The following is a 17887-nucleotide window of genomic DNA, read 5'->3' as shown; positions in this document are numbered from 1 at the left end:
TGAATCCACAGGCTTCATAAAGTATACAAAAAACACCCTTATATCTAAGAGTGGTTCCTGTCAGTGTTTTGTTACAACATATTTGATTATATAATTATCATTACTGCGCATTAGCATTTTATTGTCTGACCTGGTTGTAGGCTACTGGAGCTAATTTCATATTTATTCATTGATTTTATCAAAAGATTTGCTTGATCGTGAATTATTTTCCATTTCAATAAAGTGGCGCGGAAGTAGAATAGCATTAAATGGCAATAGGTGTTTATATATATATCTATGGTTCAACTTACCCACTGGCTCAACTTACCCCCTTCTCCCCATATATTTAGTTTTACATTGTAATGCAAAACACCCTGTTCCTTTAATTCAGTGCTTTAAAATACATGTTGTAGTTTCCTTTCAGTTAAAATCTTTGAAGTAAGCTTGGGGGACACAAAGGACACCCGATTCAGAATCACCCTTCAACTGTTTATCTTATTCTCTTAGCTAACTACTCTGACTGTGTATCCCTTACTTTAAGCTAACGTGTTGTTGTTTATTATATATGGCTATTGCAACCTGTTTGACCTGGCAGGACTGATGTTAAAGCATCTGAAACTGAAGGTAGTTCAATGATTTAGACTTTTGATAAATAACCTTTTTTGTCCTTGTGGATTTTTTAATCACGTATTGCTTGTACTCGTTGGCTTTGAGTTGTTGATTTTTAATGTTGTCCTGTAGGATAGTATCTCTAAATTCTATAAAGATGACTAAATATAAAAAAAATACATTAGGGGCGATATCGACTCCAGGCCGGTAAATGGCGCTGATGCCCAAACCGCCGAAGGCCCCAAAACCCGAAGAAGAAGAGCCGCGTCCGAAGAGAGCATGACGGGATATGAAAGTCCTCCGGCGGCGCGCTGCCGCCATGTCACCGAGAGAGAAACATATAGCTATTATCTCTGTTTTAGGCGTAGTTAGTCTTGCTCTTTATTATATTCCTAATTTTCTTTGGGTGACTTTATTTCTTTCAGTGTGTTGTATTGTGTGTTTCTATCAAAGCGGAGAACCGCTTCCCGCCAGGTTAGGCCTCAATCCTCGGGCTCGCCTGAGAGTTCCAGCCGTGCTCCAGCGCTGGTTTTGGGGCTGGGTATCAACCGGCGTGTCGGTGGCCGCTCGGGGGAAAACGAAGAGCGGCAGAAACAAAACTGAGCACCGGTCCTTTGAGGGACACTTCAGAGAAAGGCCCGTTGAAGCTGGGATTTATAGGAGGGATACTTTGCACACTGAGTCGTTTCTTTTCAGTCCTCGGGATTTCCTCATGGGGAGTTACATCGGAAAACCCGAAAGTCCAACTCCCGACTCCGGGAGGCCAAGAGCCGGGAGAAACCCCCGAGAGCAGCTCCGTGAGAGACTGGCCAGACCCAACCATGCTGTCTACACGCCGAACAGGAGGCTCTCATTTGCCGGGTACGTTGATGGCCAAACAACGCTGCATCATACGCAGCTCTCAGCCAGGAGACGGTTCAATTTCTTGGCGGGGTTTTAACGTTAATTACTAACTCTTAAGCCGTTGGATAAATGACCATTGACACATTTAAAACAGGCAGCAAAGAATAAGGTAGCCGCTTTTTGAGAGATATTTGACTCAGACAAACACACATTATCAAAGCAGACACAGTTATAAAATGTCAAGGACTCCTATAGTCAATCCAATATTACTCTTTTTAGTCACTTGAATATATTTTGTGTTACCCAGTGAAGCATTACCTTGTTCTCTTTAATCAGAAATTGCATATGCCATTATAAGTGTGCCTGTATTTGGTATAATGATCCATAAGCCTGTTGCTGGAGAAAAACACATTGAGTCACGCAAACTGATCATTTACACACAACCCCATAATTAAACTAAGCTGCAATGTACTGTGTTTCGGTCCAAAGCCTTCCCTCCTCAAACCTTAGAGAACAAATCTAATTGAACTTATTTTTTTTTAGAAGTTATCCAGCATCATATTTTAGCTTTAAACTTTTTTCGGTGTAGTGATGGAATATTTACTGAATGCACAAACAGGGCTTTCATCCAATATGTTCATAGACTAACATAACCTGACATAGGAAGCAATAGTGGAGAGGAAAGGCACATGTTAAAGTTATAATGTGAGGAGATGGTTCATTTAAATGTGGATTCCAGCACAGGCAAACGTTGTATATTTCATGGCAGACAGCAGACCACAATAATATAGTTGAAGATTCTACCAGTGGCTGGATTATAAAAAACAAGTTTGGACTTTTCCCCATAGGCTTCACCAGAGATGGCAAAAGTACACACATCCTTTACTCAAGCAGAAGTACAGATAGTCGTGTTTAAAAATACTCTGGTGAAAGTAGAAGTACTGACTAAACTTCTTTACTCAAGTAAAAGTAAAGAAGTTTTTGGGCTTCGAAAAAGTACTCATAACTAGCAGCTGCTTTAAAGAGTACCTGACCTCCCTTTATATTAATAGAACAATAATGTCATTGTTAGCTAATGAATGTTTCCATGCTGAACAACGGCAACATGACAACGTTTCCATTGGTCCCTCTTCTTTAGAGAAGACCAGGAAATGATGGATACACGGATCGTGTTCAAATCAATAGGCACGCAATGACTCTAAAGAATAATGATCACGCACCAAACACACATTCAGACTAAAGGAACCAGCTGTTTGGAGAATGAGAGAAGTAGAAAGTACAGGTATTTGAGTTCAACATGTAAGAAGTAGAAAGTACAGGTATTTGAGTTCAACATGTAAGAAGTAGAAAGTACAGGTATTTGAGTTCAACATGTAAGAAGTAGAAAGTTCAGGTATTTGAGTTCAACATGTAAGAAGTAGAAAGTTCAGGTATTTGAGTTCAACATGTAAGAAGTAGAAAGTACAGGTATTTGAGTTCAACATGTAAGAAGTAGAAAGTACAGGTATTTGAGTTCAACATGTAAGAAGTAGAAAGTACAGGTATTTGAGTTCAACATGTAAGAAGTAGAAAGTACAGGTATTTGTGTTCAACATGTAAGAAGTAGAAAGTACAGGTATTTGTGTTCAACATGTAAGAAGTAGAAAGTACAGGTATTTGTGTTCAACATGTAAGAAGTAGAAAGTACAGGTATTTGGGTTCAACATGTAAGAAGTAGAAAGTACAGGTATTTGAGTTCAACATGTAAGAAGTAGAAAGTACAGGTATTTGTGTTCAACATGTAAGAAGTAGAAAGTACAGGTATTTGAGTTCAACATGTAAGAAGTAGAAAGTTCAGGTATTTGAGTTCAACATGTGAGAAGTAGAAAGTACAGGTATTTGTGTTCAACATGTAAGAAGTAGAAAGTTCAGGTATTTGAGTTCAACATGTAAGAAGTAGAAAGTTCAGGTATTTGAGTTCAACATGTGAGAAGTAGAAAGTACAGGTATTTGTGTTCAACATGTAAGAAGTAGAAAGTACAGGTATTTGAGTTCAACATGTAAGAAGTAGAAAGTACAGGTATTTGTGTTCAACATGTAAGAAGTAGAAAGTACAGGTATTTGAGTTCAACATGTAAGAAGTAGAAAGTACAGGTATTAGTGTTCAGCATGTAAGAAGTAGAAAGTACAGGTATTTGAGTTCAACATGTAAGAAGTAGAAAGTACAGGTATTTGAGTTCAACATGTGAGAAGTAGAAAGTACAGGTATTTGAGTTCAACATGTAAGAAGTAGAAAGTACAGGTATTTGGGTTCAACATGTAAGAAGTAGAAAGTACAGGTATTTGAGTTCAACATGTGAGAAGTAGAAAGTACAGGTATTTGAGTTCAACATGTGAGAAGTAGAAAGTACAGGTATTTGTGTTCAACATGTAAGAAGTAGAAAGTACAGGTATTTGTGTTCAACATGTAACAAGTAGAAAGTACAGGTATTTGTGTTCAACATGTAAGAAGTAGAAAGTACAGGTATTTGAGTTCAACATGTAAGAAGTAGAAAGTACAGGTATTTGAGTTCAACATGTAAGAAGTAGAAAGTACAGGTATTTGTGTTCAACATGTAAGAAGTAGAAAGTACAGGTATTTGAGTTCAACATGTAAGAAGTAGAAAGTACAGGTATTTGAGTTCAACATGTAAGAAGTAGAAAGTACAGGTATTTGAGTTCAACATGTAAGAAGTAGAAAGTACAGGTATTTGAGTTCAACATGTAAGAAGTAGAAAGTACAGGTATTTGTGTTCAACATGTAAGAAGTAGAAAGTACAGGTATTAGTGTTCAACATGTAAGAAGTAGAAAGTACAGGTATTAGTGTTCAACATGTAAGAAGTAGAAAGTACAGGTATTTGTGTTCAACATGTAGGAAGTAGAAAGTACAGGTATTTGGGTTCAACATGTAAGAAGTAGAAAGTACAGGTATTTGGGTTCAACATGTGAGAAGTAGAAAGTACAGGTATTAGTGTTCAACATGTAAGAAGTAGAAAGTACAGGTATTTGTGTTCAACATGTAAGAAGTAGAAAGTACAGGTATTTGAGTTCAACATGAGAGAAGTAGAAAGTACAGGTATTTGTGTTCAACATGTAAGAAGTAGAAAGTACAGGTATTTGTGTTCAACATGTAAGAAGTAGAAAGTACAGGTATTTGTGTTCAACATGTAAGAAGTAGAAAGTACAGGTATTTGTGTTCAACATGTAAGAAGTAGAAAGTACAGGTATTTGAGTTCAACATGAGAGAAGTAGAAAGTACAGGTATTTGTGTTCAACATGTAAGAAGTAGAAAGTACAGGTATTTGTGTTCAACATGTGAGAAGTAGAAAGTACAGGTATTTGTGTTCAACATGTAAGAAGTAGAAAGTACAGGTATTTGTGTTCAACATGTAAGAAGTAGAAAGTACAGGTATTTGTGTTCAACATGTGAGAAGTAGAAAGTATAGGTATTTGTGTTCAACATGTAAGAAGTAGAAAGTACAGGTATTTGTGTTCAACATGTAAGAAGTAGAAAGTACAGGTATTTGTGTTCAACATGTGAGAAGTAGAAAGTATAGGTATTTGTGTTCAACATGTAAGAAGTAGAAAGTTCAGGTATTTGGGTTCAACATGTAAGAAGTCAAAGTAAAAAGTCGTCAGAAAAAGAAGTAGTGGAGTAAAGTACTGATACCAGAAAAATGTTCTTAAGTACAGTAACAAAGTATTTGTACTCCACTACTTCCCACCTCTGGGCTTCACAACTGAATCACAGTAATAGACAGAGAGCTAAAGTCACAGTTGATGCTCTGGGAGATGTAGATATGTGTTGTAATTTAAACATTTGTTTCCCCTCAGGGAGCCGCCGTGCACAGCGGGCAGATTCACCATCACCCCCCAGCGTCATTACCCCCTGCAGCAGCCCGGGGTCTCACAAGTGGGAGTCCTACCTCCTGTGAAGTGGGACAGCTTCAGGAAGAAAAACATCCTCAGCCCTCGTAACTGTTCTGCTGTCCTCAGCCCCGTCACCATCAAGATCGCCAGGCCGGACCACCTCAGCTCCCCCAGGTCTCTACGCTCACGCCAATAATCAGTCTGTTTATCATACCAGGGTTATTATGGGTTTGTCCATTTTCTTACAAAAAACGCCACATACTTTGTACTTCATATTACCGTGTATCATCTTCAAAGTGTGCTTTCAGAACATGTTACACATTTACATATCTTGTAACTCGTGTAACTGCGTCATGATTTCTGGAAAGGGACATTGCTCAGAAGTTGTTTTTATCTAGTTTAACTATAATAGAGAAAGGGCAGACATCTCTAACGGCCCGTCCACACAGCGGCGTGCGTTGAAGCTTCCAACGCTTCTGCCCATTCACTTTGAATGGGGTGACGTCACTTTTAGCCGAACTGCATCGTGGGAAGCGACGCGGAGCGTTGCTGGCGTGGCTCGCTGCAAAAGTTGAGCAATGTTCAACTTTTGACACCTCGGCAGAAGCGTCAGCCAATCGAATCATATGCCAGTACAAGCTCTAGCCAATCAAACCGCTGCTTATGTGTCAGGGGCGGGAGATTCATGTGATTGGTTGTTGGTCGAGCGTCAGACACGCCCGCCGGCAAGCGTCAACGCACGCTGCTGTGTGGACGCGCAGTAATGCTGATATCTAACACAGCAAGAGGACTACTATGTATTTTAGATTTTAAGATGAAATGTCTCATTTTAAGATAAAACAGTTTGATGACAATTAAAGTATGAAGCAACTGGTGATTATTTGTGCCACAACAGTGATGGTGTGTTATCGCACTCCATTATATGGGTAGGTATCTCTAAGTCCAGTGGTTTGTAAACTGACTGATAACACTGACCATAGTTTCAATTCTAACTTTCTTTTTGTTTTTAGTTTTGACCATCTGAGTTGTGCGGGGCTCCCCAGGGTGCCTGTGGACCCCTGCTCCAGAGAAAGTGTCCTCAAGGTCTTGAAGGAAAGCCGCAAGAGAGTAGTTGAGGATGAGGACGGAAGCGTCACAGCCGAGCAGAAAAGCAAAAGAAGGTACGCAGAATTCACTGGCACTCATTACCTCCTTACAATATAAGAAATGTTAGTCTGGTGAGCAAGGCTACCAAAAAGTAGCCTGCCAACGGCTGTCTGTATTCCTCATGACCCTCACTAGAGAGAATCTCCCGTATTGCATGCATGGATGAGTCAATGAATATCCAGCAAACTGTTTTACATAAAAAGCTATTTCTGTGTGAACATTTGTCGATATCTCAAGATTTAGAAGAACACGTGCTTCTCAGGACCTGGTTTACACAGATAGTCAGTTGAAGTGTGTTTGTTTGTAATCCATTTGATTTCCCCAAAGGCGTAATGACAGCAATGGGAGCGGACAATCTGCGTTTGAGCCTCTCCTGCCCAACGGGACACCATCACTGCTGGTCCCTAAGTAAGTTTGACTTTCTGAAGTGACACTTTACTGTCAAATCTCGTCATCTCTGAGGTCTATTGACTGCGTATTTGATGCTGTGAAGTAGGGCTGCTCGATTATGGCAAAAATCATAATCTCGATTTATTTGGGTCAATAATTGACATCACGATTATTAAAAATGATTATCCATTTACTTTGAAAAGATCCATTTATTGAAAAGAAAAATGTCAACAGTATGTTTTTAACAGTTGATTACCCTGAACTCTAAGTATAATTCAACTGAAAAACCAATAAATAAATAATCGTTTTATTTCGATTATGTTGTTTTCATAATCGTTGCAAGCCAAAATCGTAATTGCGATTAAAATACGATTAATTGTTCAACCCTATCTCTGAGGTCTATTGACTGCGTATTTGATGCTGTGAAGTATATTGTAACTGTCTAAACAAATGCTTCCTTCCTTCCTGCCTTCAGGCCAGGAAGCCTGAAAAGAGGGATGACCTCTCTTGCAGAGGATGCCCTCATGAAGAGATCTCGCACCTCCTCCATCAGCTCCGGCAGCGGGGTCCACACCCCCAGAGGAACCCCCGGCAGCAGGAGGAACCCTATCCAGAGCTCCTACAGCTCTTCAAAGGGCCTCAGCCAGGTAGCACCTATCAGCTAAATGACAGTGCACATATCCCTGCAATGACCTAAAGCTTATTTGTTAAGATGTATTCATGTTTTCCTTCGTAGTGGAAGAAGCGGTCAGCACCCAGCTCCCCTCTCTCCAGCCCCGGGTCATCTCGCTCTCAGACCCCAGAGGCAGCCTCCAAAAGAGCCAAGTACGTCTCAGTCTGCTTCCTAGTCGTCCTCATTTAATGACAATATTTCAGTTTGTAACCTGTGGTGTTATTGCAGGGAGGACGACGGACAGTCTCCCAGCTCAGCATCCTCAGTGAGGTCAGAGAAGACGGCCTCTGAGAAGGTTCCTGTTACATGTAAGTGTCATTTATCTGCAGTGGCTGTACGGTGAAGTACACTTAGAAGTAGGGTTGGGAACCGAAACTCGGTTCCAGATGAGAACCGATAAGAAAATGCCGGGTACCGGGTACCCATACAAAATACACAATTTCGGTTCTGCTTAACGGTTCCTAAACGCGGTAGACCCTGTATTCCAGCGGGTCCGTCTGCACCGCGGTGCTGCGGTGACCCGGTGGAATACAGGGCGGACCTGGAGAATCACAGAACGGCCGGTCGTCAGCGGGCCGTTGACGGCCGGCTCGGTACGCTGACGGCCGGCACCGCCCTTCATTTTTTAAAACGGCATCATATAAATTGCGCTGACAGGCGACAGAGGTCCACAGTTGCCCCGCAGCGATGCTCCCCCGCCCTCCCGTAGACATTTCACGAGCTCAGTCACTTCATAACACCAAAGATAGGTCGCGGTAAACACTCTGAAGTGAGGCTCCACTACACTAAAAAAGAAAAAGAAAAGGCAAAGTGTAATGCCTGTTAATAGCTTGCCACAGGCATAGCTCAGTTAAAATAATGCACAGCTATTGTGCAATACATTTGTATTGCATGTATATTTTTTAGTAACAATTTCAGTTAAAGCTTTTAAGAATAAATATATTTTTGTTATCTAAACGTTTGACCTCTTTATTTTACAATTTTGGAATCGAAACGGGGAATCGATAAGAACCGGAATCGATAAGCAGAACCGGAATCGAAATCGGAATCGATAAATTTCAAACGATACCCATCCCTACTTAGAAGTGCAGCTCTGTGGCCAACAGCACGATACTGAAATGGGCAGTTGGATGCAAACTATGTTTTTTCTGCTTAGAGTTCAATATGGCAACAATAGGTAGGTATGCACTGCCCTGATAACAAATAAATAATCAGATACATCAACTCGGGGTTTACAGGCAGGGTTCCTACGGTCATTAAAAACCTGGAAAAGTCATGGAAATTCAAAATGCAAATTCCAGGCCCTGGAAAAGTCATGGAAATGTAACCAAAGTTGCATCAAATATAATTTATATTGATCTAATCGCCTAAATAGTAATACTATAACGATAATAAATACTGTATAGTAATGAAACGTAAAATGGCTTTTAACTGACGAGGTATTTTGCTGGTGAGAGATTTGAGTTGCTTTAGCGCGGAGAAGCTAGTAAGCCTTTGATTTGTTTTAGATAGGCACGGCATGTTTCATATGCAGACCTTATTTTCCTGTTCCATGTTAAAATAAACCATTTTCAGTGGCACCGCTGAGAGAGTAATTTTTTTTGGTCATGGAAAATGAGGTAACGGTCATGGAGAAGACATTTGAAATGATTGGTGAAAAAGTGTATGAACCCTGTACAGGTTGTCTCCTTTTAACACATTGAGACCTTGTACAGTTTTACAAAGGTTTGATGTAAAGCCTGAGATTCATGGTCAGCCCCTCGACCTCCAGGACACCAGTGTGCCTCTGGAACTACAGTTATGTAAGATGACATGAGGACAGGGGTTGGCTGTCTGGATTAATCTAGCTGACACTAGGGTGACTAGTGAGAAGAAGCGAGAGACTGAGAAATTAACTACTTCACACCTGGGCGAAAAACCAACCCCTAACAGTTTCAGCACAAGAGCAGATAGCGATGCAGAATATCAGATCAGTGCATCCCTATATGTTAGTTGGTTGAATCAGTCGGCTTATAATTGTGCATAGCAGGGTGTCCGCGGGGTCTTCAAAAGTATTACAAGTTGATAAATCAATTTAGCGAAAATGAAGGCTATTAAAGGGCATTTTCTAAGGTATTACATTTTGTAGCTTGTTTTCAATAAGTATATCAATGGTCCAAAGAGTGGCGTAGGTGTGTAGTGAGATTCTGTGTAGTTTATTGATGGCATCCCGTTGGGTTAGACGTCATCTGAACAGGACATCGCGCGCTCACTGCTTGATAGCGCGCGAAGCTCCGTTTACGCCGGTTGTTAAACAACATCGTTATGGGGAAATGCAAGTCTGCGTCCAAATGGTTGGAAGATAAGGAGGAAGGACAATCAATACTGTATATAGTCAATGTGAGGTAAAGTGTGTCGCCAAGGTAACCGGTTAGAACTCCAAGTGGCGATGAGGTCTTAAAATGTATGGAAAGGGTCTTAAAAAAGGTCTTGAAAGGTTTTACATTCGACTTGAGGATTCCTGCATAGACCCTGAAGGAAAAGAAGCAACCACAACTGTAACAAACAAAAAAAAGGATTATACAATTAAAAAAAAATACACATAAATGTAAAAAAACAATAACATTTTATTGTCCATTTTATTATGATGTTGCAGCTAAATGTACTCCAGCTCTCAAGCTGCCCGTCACCCCCTCAGCAGAGTCTACAGGGAGTGGTGGGAAGAGGAAGCGTAAGATCCAGCTGGTGTCGAGCCACCGGGACGATCAGATCTCTCTGGTAAGTGCGTCATTCTGAATATCGCCGTGTGTTACAGGGACATCGGTTTCTCTCTAAACTCTGTGTTTTATTTATTTGTTTAGCCTCCGCCTCCAGAGCTGGGCTATACCATCACTGTGAAGGACCTGGATGAGGAGAAGAAGGCTGCGCTCAGCAAAATCCAGAAGGTCCTGGAGACCCCCGGTGAGTGGAAGCAGCCACACTTTCAAACTCTTTATTTGCAAAATGTTTTTGTGTGTGTGTGTGTGCTCATGTAATCGCAAAAAAATACTGTTTTGATTATCAATTCATTATTTAAGTACCGGTAATACTTTTGATGGAGAAACTGGAGAAAACGCAGCTTCAGCCTCTTTAGTCAGTGGCTCAGTCGGTAGGGGCTAGGACTGTGAGCCGTAGGGTCACCGGTTCAAGTCCCGGACCAGACCTAAGTATGGAGTGTGGACTGCTACTCGGAGAGGTCCCAGTTCACCTCCTGCCCTGCCGTGGTGCCCTTGAGCAAGGCACCGGACATCCGCTTATGCTGCATTTGTATCTTCCATTCACACATACAGACTCTTACTATTGAATAATGCCAGGCTGCCATTCATTGTTAATAATATCCTTCTGCCGCCGACTCCAGACTCAAAAATGTCTAGTATTGCACCAGTTTTCAGACTCTCTCTTCGGGGACAGTATCTGCCTTTCTCTTTGAATCCTGTTGACCTAAATACCTTTGGGTTTTTTGCTGAATAAACCAAGACTTCCAATCCCTCACCGTGGAAAAACAGAATAAAAATGTCCATGGACTTATAAATAATCATTAGTTGCCCTCATTAGAGCCCTACTCCAAATAGTAAAGCAGCTTTTATTTCTGCTTGTTTTGGAGACCATGGTGTGTCAGGACAGTCAGACTTGACCAGACGTTTGAGCCCCCCCCCCACCTGACCTCTGATCTTTTGACTTCTCCTTCTTCAGCTCCAAAGCAAGAGAAGTCTGTCGCCCCCGCAGTCTCCACTTCCCTCCATCCTGCCTCCTCCTCCAGCAGCATCACCACCCTGAGCAGCCTCCTGGCTTCTCCTCTGCCCACAGCCTCCTCCCCCGTCATCAACCTGGACCCCAGCCCCAGTGTGAGCTCCGCCCCGGCAGCATCCAACCCGCTGCTGGAGGCTCTGAAGATGAAGATCAGCATTCCTGCGAGCTCCACCTCTCCCGCCAACACATCTACAGGTACCTTCTTTTTTTTTTAACAGGATGAGTGAGGGTACAATTACATCACATTCAAGATTTCATGACACCAAGAAAGTCATTGGCAACAGCATTTGACTTAAATTAGGTACAGTAACAATTGAATACTTCATCACTCAACACAACTACAGGTACCGTCACTGAAGTCATTTCCACTTTGCCATATATCCCTAGACGTAAGTACGATACGATAATACTTTAATGGTCAGATCAAGCCTGAAATAACGGCACGATCACTGAGAGAAAACCTGCTCAAAGAGCCTTCAGCGTGCATCTGATCTGGATCAGCTCTGTGTTTACTGTGAGGGTTGACTGGAGCACAAAGGATGCTTCAGTCTGACTTTATTGAATCGCGGGACCCCTGTATCCTGGTAGTTTATATTCACTGTTCAGAACATGCTTTGAGGCCCAGATGATGTTGTTGGACAGCTTCAATAGGTTATTATGGTATGCTGAGTCATAAAGTCTCTGACAGGGTGGACCAACAATCGTGGAGCAGTTTTCTTCACAGGCGATCATCCACATCTTGTTTGATTCTGACATGTTCTTGTTGTTTTGTCCGTAGTGTCTGCATCCTCCACGCCGGTGCAGCCCAGTGGTTTCACCCTGAATGTTTCCACTGCAGGAGTCGCCCCTCCTGCCCCCACCTCTCAATCCTCCTCTACAGGTGTGGAGCAGCCCTCAGCCTTCACCCAGGTGCTGAGTCAGGTCTCCAAGCCCTCCGTCAGTGTTGCTGCTGTAGCAGGACCAACCCTGTTTGGACTGAGCAGTCTGATCAGCATCGCTGCTGCCTCTTCCGCCTCCAACCTGGTCTCCGCTGCTGCTCCTTCCCCCGCCAGCAGCTTAGCTTCGCTCAGTAACACCAACCCTCTGCTGGCTTCAGGGTTCAAACCCATTTTTTCCGTCACCACCACCCCCACCCCCGCAGCTGCATCAACCCCGGAGAGCAAACCTCCTGTCCAAAGTTTCAAGCCCATCTTTGGAGCTGCTACTTCAAGTGCTGGATTCGGACTGCCTCCACCCTACACCACCTCTAACTCAGCCGCCACCGCTTCTCCCAGTATCACATCATCAATGTTTGGTGGATCTACTAGCAGCACCACAGTTACCCCGTCTGTTTTCCCTGGTTTAACCATCACCAACACCCCCTCCTCCACCGGCTCCATCGCCGCCACGCAGCCCGCAGCCCCAGCAGCTGCGAAATCCCTCTTTGGAAACTGGTCAGCACCAACAACAACCTCCACCAGCTCAGCCTCAGCGCAGGCGCCTAACACCGGGAGCTCATTTCAGTTTGGAGCCGTGACCACTACTGCTGCTGCTGCTCCTGTCCCGACCGCTGCTGCCACCACCACCTCCAGCGGGGGCAACTTCGCCTTTGGTGCCACACAGGCAGACCCTCAGGCAGCCAACCAGAAGGCATTCTCCTTCGGTCAGGCAGCTCCCAGCCAGAACACAACCACATCTTCATTTGGAGGCTTTTCAATGGCCAGCACGGCCTCCACCACTGCTGCCACCACCACCCAGTCCACCTTCAGCTTTGGGAAGCCGTCTTTTCAAGCACCGGCAGCACAGGCCACATTTGGCTCCTCTGCGGCACCGGCAGCACAGAACACATTTGGTTCTTCAGCGGCACCCGCAGCACAGAACACATTTGGTTCTTCAGTGGCACCTGCAGCACAGAACACATTTGGTTCTTCAGTGGCACCTGCAGCACAGACCCCCTTCGGCTCTTCAACGGCAGCACAGGCCACATTTGGTTCTTCAGCGGCACCTGCAGCACAGACCACCTTTGGCTCCTCAGCGGTGGCGCCAAACTCTTTCAACTTCGGTGGAGGAGCATCATCCACCCCAGCCCCTAACACCGCCCCACCCTCTTTCCCCTTTGGGTCGACTGCCGCCACGACAGCTGCCAGTTTTGGGACGCCTGCTAAACCAGCGTTTGGAAGCAGCTCCACTGGGTTTGCTTTCGGCGGCACCGCTGCTCCCTCGGCTGCCCCCTCGGCTGCTCCGAGCTTCGGTTCAGCCGCACAGACTCAGAGCTCCTCCTCCAACTTCTCTTTTGGAAATGCGGCTCCTCAGCAGGCGGCCCCCGGTCCGGCTCAGCCTGCATCTGGTGGATTTAACTTCGGAGCTGCGATGCCATGCCCCCAGTTTGGAACACCAGCCCCCAGTAACCCTGCACCACAGATGGGAGGCTTCAATTTCGGGGCTGCTGCTGCTGACAAACCAGCTTTTGGTAAGAAATAAAACACATTTTATAAAACCTTGAACTGCTCTATGATACACTAAATGTATGCAATTGTTTATAGTAAGATAAAGTACAAGCTTTGTGAGAGAATGCAGCTTTAATATTTGAGATCGAAACTACAATATTTTGCCAACATGTCAGTCTTTTGAATGAGAATAATACAATATCTCATTTAAAACGTTCCTGCGCAATAGAGAGAAAGAAATGGGAATGTTAGAAACCATTATTATGTCCAATGCTGAATGAGAAAACTGCTATTTTGATGTTGCTCAAAGAACTGTTTAATAAAGTTGTGCTTCTCTCTCTGCAGGAACGTCTAACCCATCCTTCGGTCAGAGTGCTGCCGCCGCTGCCGGTCCGATCCCCTTTGGAAGTCCTGCAACTCCAGTCCAAGGCTTCAACTCTGTTCCTTTCGGTATGTCATTTTTGTTTCTGGTGGTAAGGCACTTCCTGCAGAGATCCGCAATTCTGCTTCCCTTCACATCTCCAAGTCATCATTAAAACTCACCTGTTCACCATGGCCTTTGACCCCTAACCCATCACAGTCCCCCTGCTTCCACTCCTACTGCTATTTAGGTACCACTTTACAATAAGACTACCCTTATAAAGGGTTTACGAATAGTTTGTAATTCATTTATTAGTTAGGTTGTGAACACTTTATAAATCATGAATAAGCTTTTATAAGGCATGAGATATTAACAGGGCAACTGTAACCGGTTGCTTGCCAAATAGTGAGCCCACATTTATCTGTACTGATAAGCCTTATTAGAAATGGCACCAACGGCCCGTCCACACAGCGGCGTGCGTTGAAGCTTCCAACGCTTCTGCCCATTCACTTTGAATGGAATGACGTCACTTTCAGCCGAACTGCATTTTGGGAAGCGACGTGGAGCGTTGCTGGCGTTACTCGCGTTACAATGTTCAACTTTTGGCGCCTCGGCAGAAGCGTCAGCCAATGAAATCCCGTTTATGCAAATCTGCCAGTACAAGCGCTAGCCAATCAAACCGCGTGTATGCTAGGAGAGACTACGCAGGTCATTTCCTCATATTCCAAAAAATGGAGGGAAAATTCATTATAGCGGTAGTGAATCACCCGGTGCTGTATGATCAGTCTCTGTTCATCTACCGGGATACAAACCGGAGGAGCGAGGCATGGAGGGAGGAGGCAGAGACAGTGGGTGGAACTGGTAGGTTTTCGCCTGTTTGGGGATTTTATATCCAGTTTACTTCGCTTTAACATTGCTATTGCTTTGTATGTCGGGGGCGGGAGATTCATGTGATTGGTTGTTGGTCGCGTTGCTCGCAAAAAATCCCCAAGCTTCAGACACGCCCACCGCCAAGCGTCAACGCACGCTGCTGTGTGGACGCTCCGTCACTCATTAATTTGGTGATTTGTTTCCACTTTACAACAAGGCTCCCTTTTGGCAGTTATAAATGTTAGTAACTCGTAAATAAATGGTCATAAAGAGATGCCAAGAAACATCAAGATGGAAGGGGGGGAATCAACTCAGTGAGCAACAGATACCAAGGATGCTGGCTGATGAAGAAGACGAAGTAAGCTCGGTGGTCAATATAAGGCTTAGCAGTACAGATAGATGTGGGCTCACTATTTGGCAAGATGACTAAGTCTTATATTGGCTACCTAGCTTACTTTGTCTTCTTCATCAGCCAGCATCCTTGGTATCTGTTGCTCACTGAGTTGATTCTCGCTGAGTCGCCAATATAAGGCTTAGTCATCTTGCCAAATAGTGAGCCTGTTTGATGCTATGTTAGAACTGTTTTTGAAATGGTTCTTAATGATTAATAGTGTTTACAACATAATTCATAACCTAATTATAAACCCTTTATGAATCCTTTATAAGGGTAGTCTTATTGTAAAGTGGTACCAACAAAAATCATAATCACGATTATTTTTGGTCAATAATCGATATCACGATTATTAGATTATTCATTGACTTTGAAAACTTTTGATTGATATACTTTGTTAATCCCCGTGGGGGAATGGTTTCTCTGCATTTGACCCATCCTGTGTTAGGAGCAGTGGGCTGCCATTTTGAACAGCGCCCGGGGAGCAGTGTAGGGAACGGTGCCTTGCTCAGGGACACCTCGGTAGCACTCTTGCCGGGACTTGAACTGGTGACCTTCCAGTTACCAAGCAAACAACATCCATTTATTGAATTTTAAAACCAATGCAAATAATAATTTGAACAGTATATTTGTAACTGTTGATTACCCTGAACGTATAATTCAACTGAAAAATAAATGATATATTTAAATAAATAATATCAAAATAATAAATACCAATAAACAAGATCAACAAATATTTTGGAGCGCACTTCCACAAGCTACTAAACATATATAAATATGATGAATAAATTAGTTCAAATAATTGCACTGCCACAACCTAGCAAAGCAAAATAATAGTTTTTTTCGATTATGTTGTTTTCGTAATTGTGGCAGGCCAAAATCGTAATTGCGATTCAAATACGATGCACAGCCCTAGTAGAAGGACAACCCTACATTTGATCCTTAGAAATGACACATGCTTCTTGTCGTTATCCTCAGGGTCCCCCAGTCCCCAGCAGGCTCCCTCCTTCTCCATCGGAGCCGGATCAAAGCCAATTGGAGCTCGTCAGAGGCTTCAGGCGCGGAGGCAGCACAACAGGAAGAAGTAACGTGCTCCGTGTGTCCAGCACCGCCTAAAGAGGACTTCAGCTGCTGCTGCTATCGTTGATCTGGCTTACGTTGCTCTGATCAAACCCCTCAAACCTGGCTGCCACCACGTCCTCTGCTCCCCCTCCTCAGGTGGTTGTGCTTGCCCGAAACATTGTGTTTGTAGAGGAGTTGGAATTAGAAAGAACACACAGCCTGCTCGCTGCCTGGATGACTTCATGTGAGGAGACAGGATCCATAACAACGTACTATACTTGAAGAGAGGGAGAAGACACGTTAGATTTTGAACAAAAGCATATCCAAAGTTCTTTTTTTTTCCTTTTACAGTGTGTGGACACTCCCATTGGTTGGTCTTAAGGAGAAGTTGAGACGCCTCGACTCAAACATTTATTTTTTATACGTGAAGAGCTCACTGGTTTGTATGTTACAGAGTATTTGAGTTCGTTATCTGAATGAATGAGTGTGATTGGGATGAAAGGCACAGTTGATTCAGATAAGGTACAAAAACGCTGCAGTGTAAATGTAAAGTTATGAGAAGTTTGCATTTTTTAATGATTTTTTTAATTGGCTCTCTGACCCTGTAAATGAATGATGTGTTTCTGCACTTAAAGGGCGACTTAGTTAATGTCTTAAAGTAGTTACTGCAGACTTTTGTGTTCTTGTCTCATACTTTTTGTCATTTCAAGCATTCCTAGAGCCTTTTTTTGACAGTGATTGCCAACACTGATGTAATTAGCAGGACTAAGATAACTACTCTTATCTTATGCTAACTCATCAACTTCATGCCTGTGAAAAGAATCTGTGAACTCTGTCTCTCTTTATGCTGAGATGTTTGTTTGTGCCAGACTACCTCTCTTTGCTCCAGGCGCTGAATCTGTGTCACTGACAGGATTGAGAAGATCAATAATATTTTAACACCTTTTTAAATTAATACAGTGAGTGTTTAAATTACATGCTGCAAAACAAACATTAGCTCCTCTGGTATTTCATTGTTTTAGTAGATGCATAATATCAGCTTTACTTGGATACAATTTGTCATATTGAAAAGTATTAGTTATCTGCTCAGTAATTGCATAAACTCTCATGATGATGTCGAAGATTTTTGTCAAACACACGGGACGATAAACACATTTCTGTCTGCGGTCGAGGTTTTTTTTTTATTAAAATGATTTCTGTTTTGTGTGATGCATTTTGTGGTTAATTTTGAATGAATAAAAACTGAATTTTGGACTTGAATGTTACAAAAAGAACACATTTCAACCCTTTGGGGTCCCATTCTTCTTTTCTCTTCATGTGATTGTTGACTTTTATATATCAGGGTGTCCGCGGGGTCTTCAAAAGTATTACAAGTTGATCAATCAATTTAGCGAAAATGAAGGCTATTAAAAAGTATTAAACGGCTTTTTCCAAGGTATTACATTTTGTAGCTTGTTTTCAATAAGTATATAAATGGTCC

General features: G+C 42.9%; 1 protein-coding gene across 1 annotated transcript; it reads left to right on the top strand.

Moving 5' to 3' along the window:
- Positions 1-825: 825 nt before the first annotated feature.
- Positions 826-17685, top strand: LOC117548960 (nuclear envelope pore membrane protein POM 121-like). The gene is made up of 13 exons (XM_034220493.1): positions 826-1449; positions 5285-5494; positions 6331-6480; positions 6794-6874; positions 7332-7503; positions 7593-7681; positions 7758-7837; positions 10165-10286; positions 10370-10469; positions 11241-11492; positions 12076-13746; positions 14069-14173; positions 16324-17685. The coding sequence occupies exons 1-13, from the start codon at positions 878-880 to the stop codon at positions 16431-16433; spliced, it is 3714 nt and encodes a 1237-aa protein (XP_034076384.1). The 5' UTR covers positions 826-877; the 3' UTR covers positions 16434-17685.
- The last annotated feature ends 202 nt before the right edge of the window (positions 17686-17887 follow it).

The sequence above is a fragment of the Gymnodraco acuticeps genome, unplaced genomic scaffold, assembly GCF_902827175.1.
Source record: "Gymnodraco acuticeps unplaced genomic scaffold, fGymAcu1.1, whole genome shotgun sequence".
In the NCBI taxonomy this organism is placed as follows: Eukaryota; Metazoa; Chordata; class Actinopteri; order Perciformes; family Bathydraconidae; genus Gymnodraco; species Gymnodraco acuticeps.
Note: the sequence above shows the minus strand (reverse complement) of the source record. Positions and strands in the feature narration are given on the sequence as shown.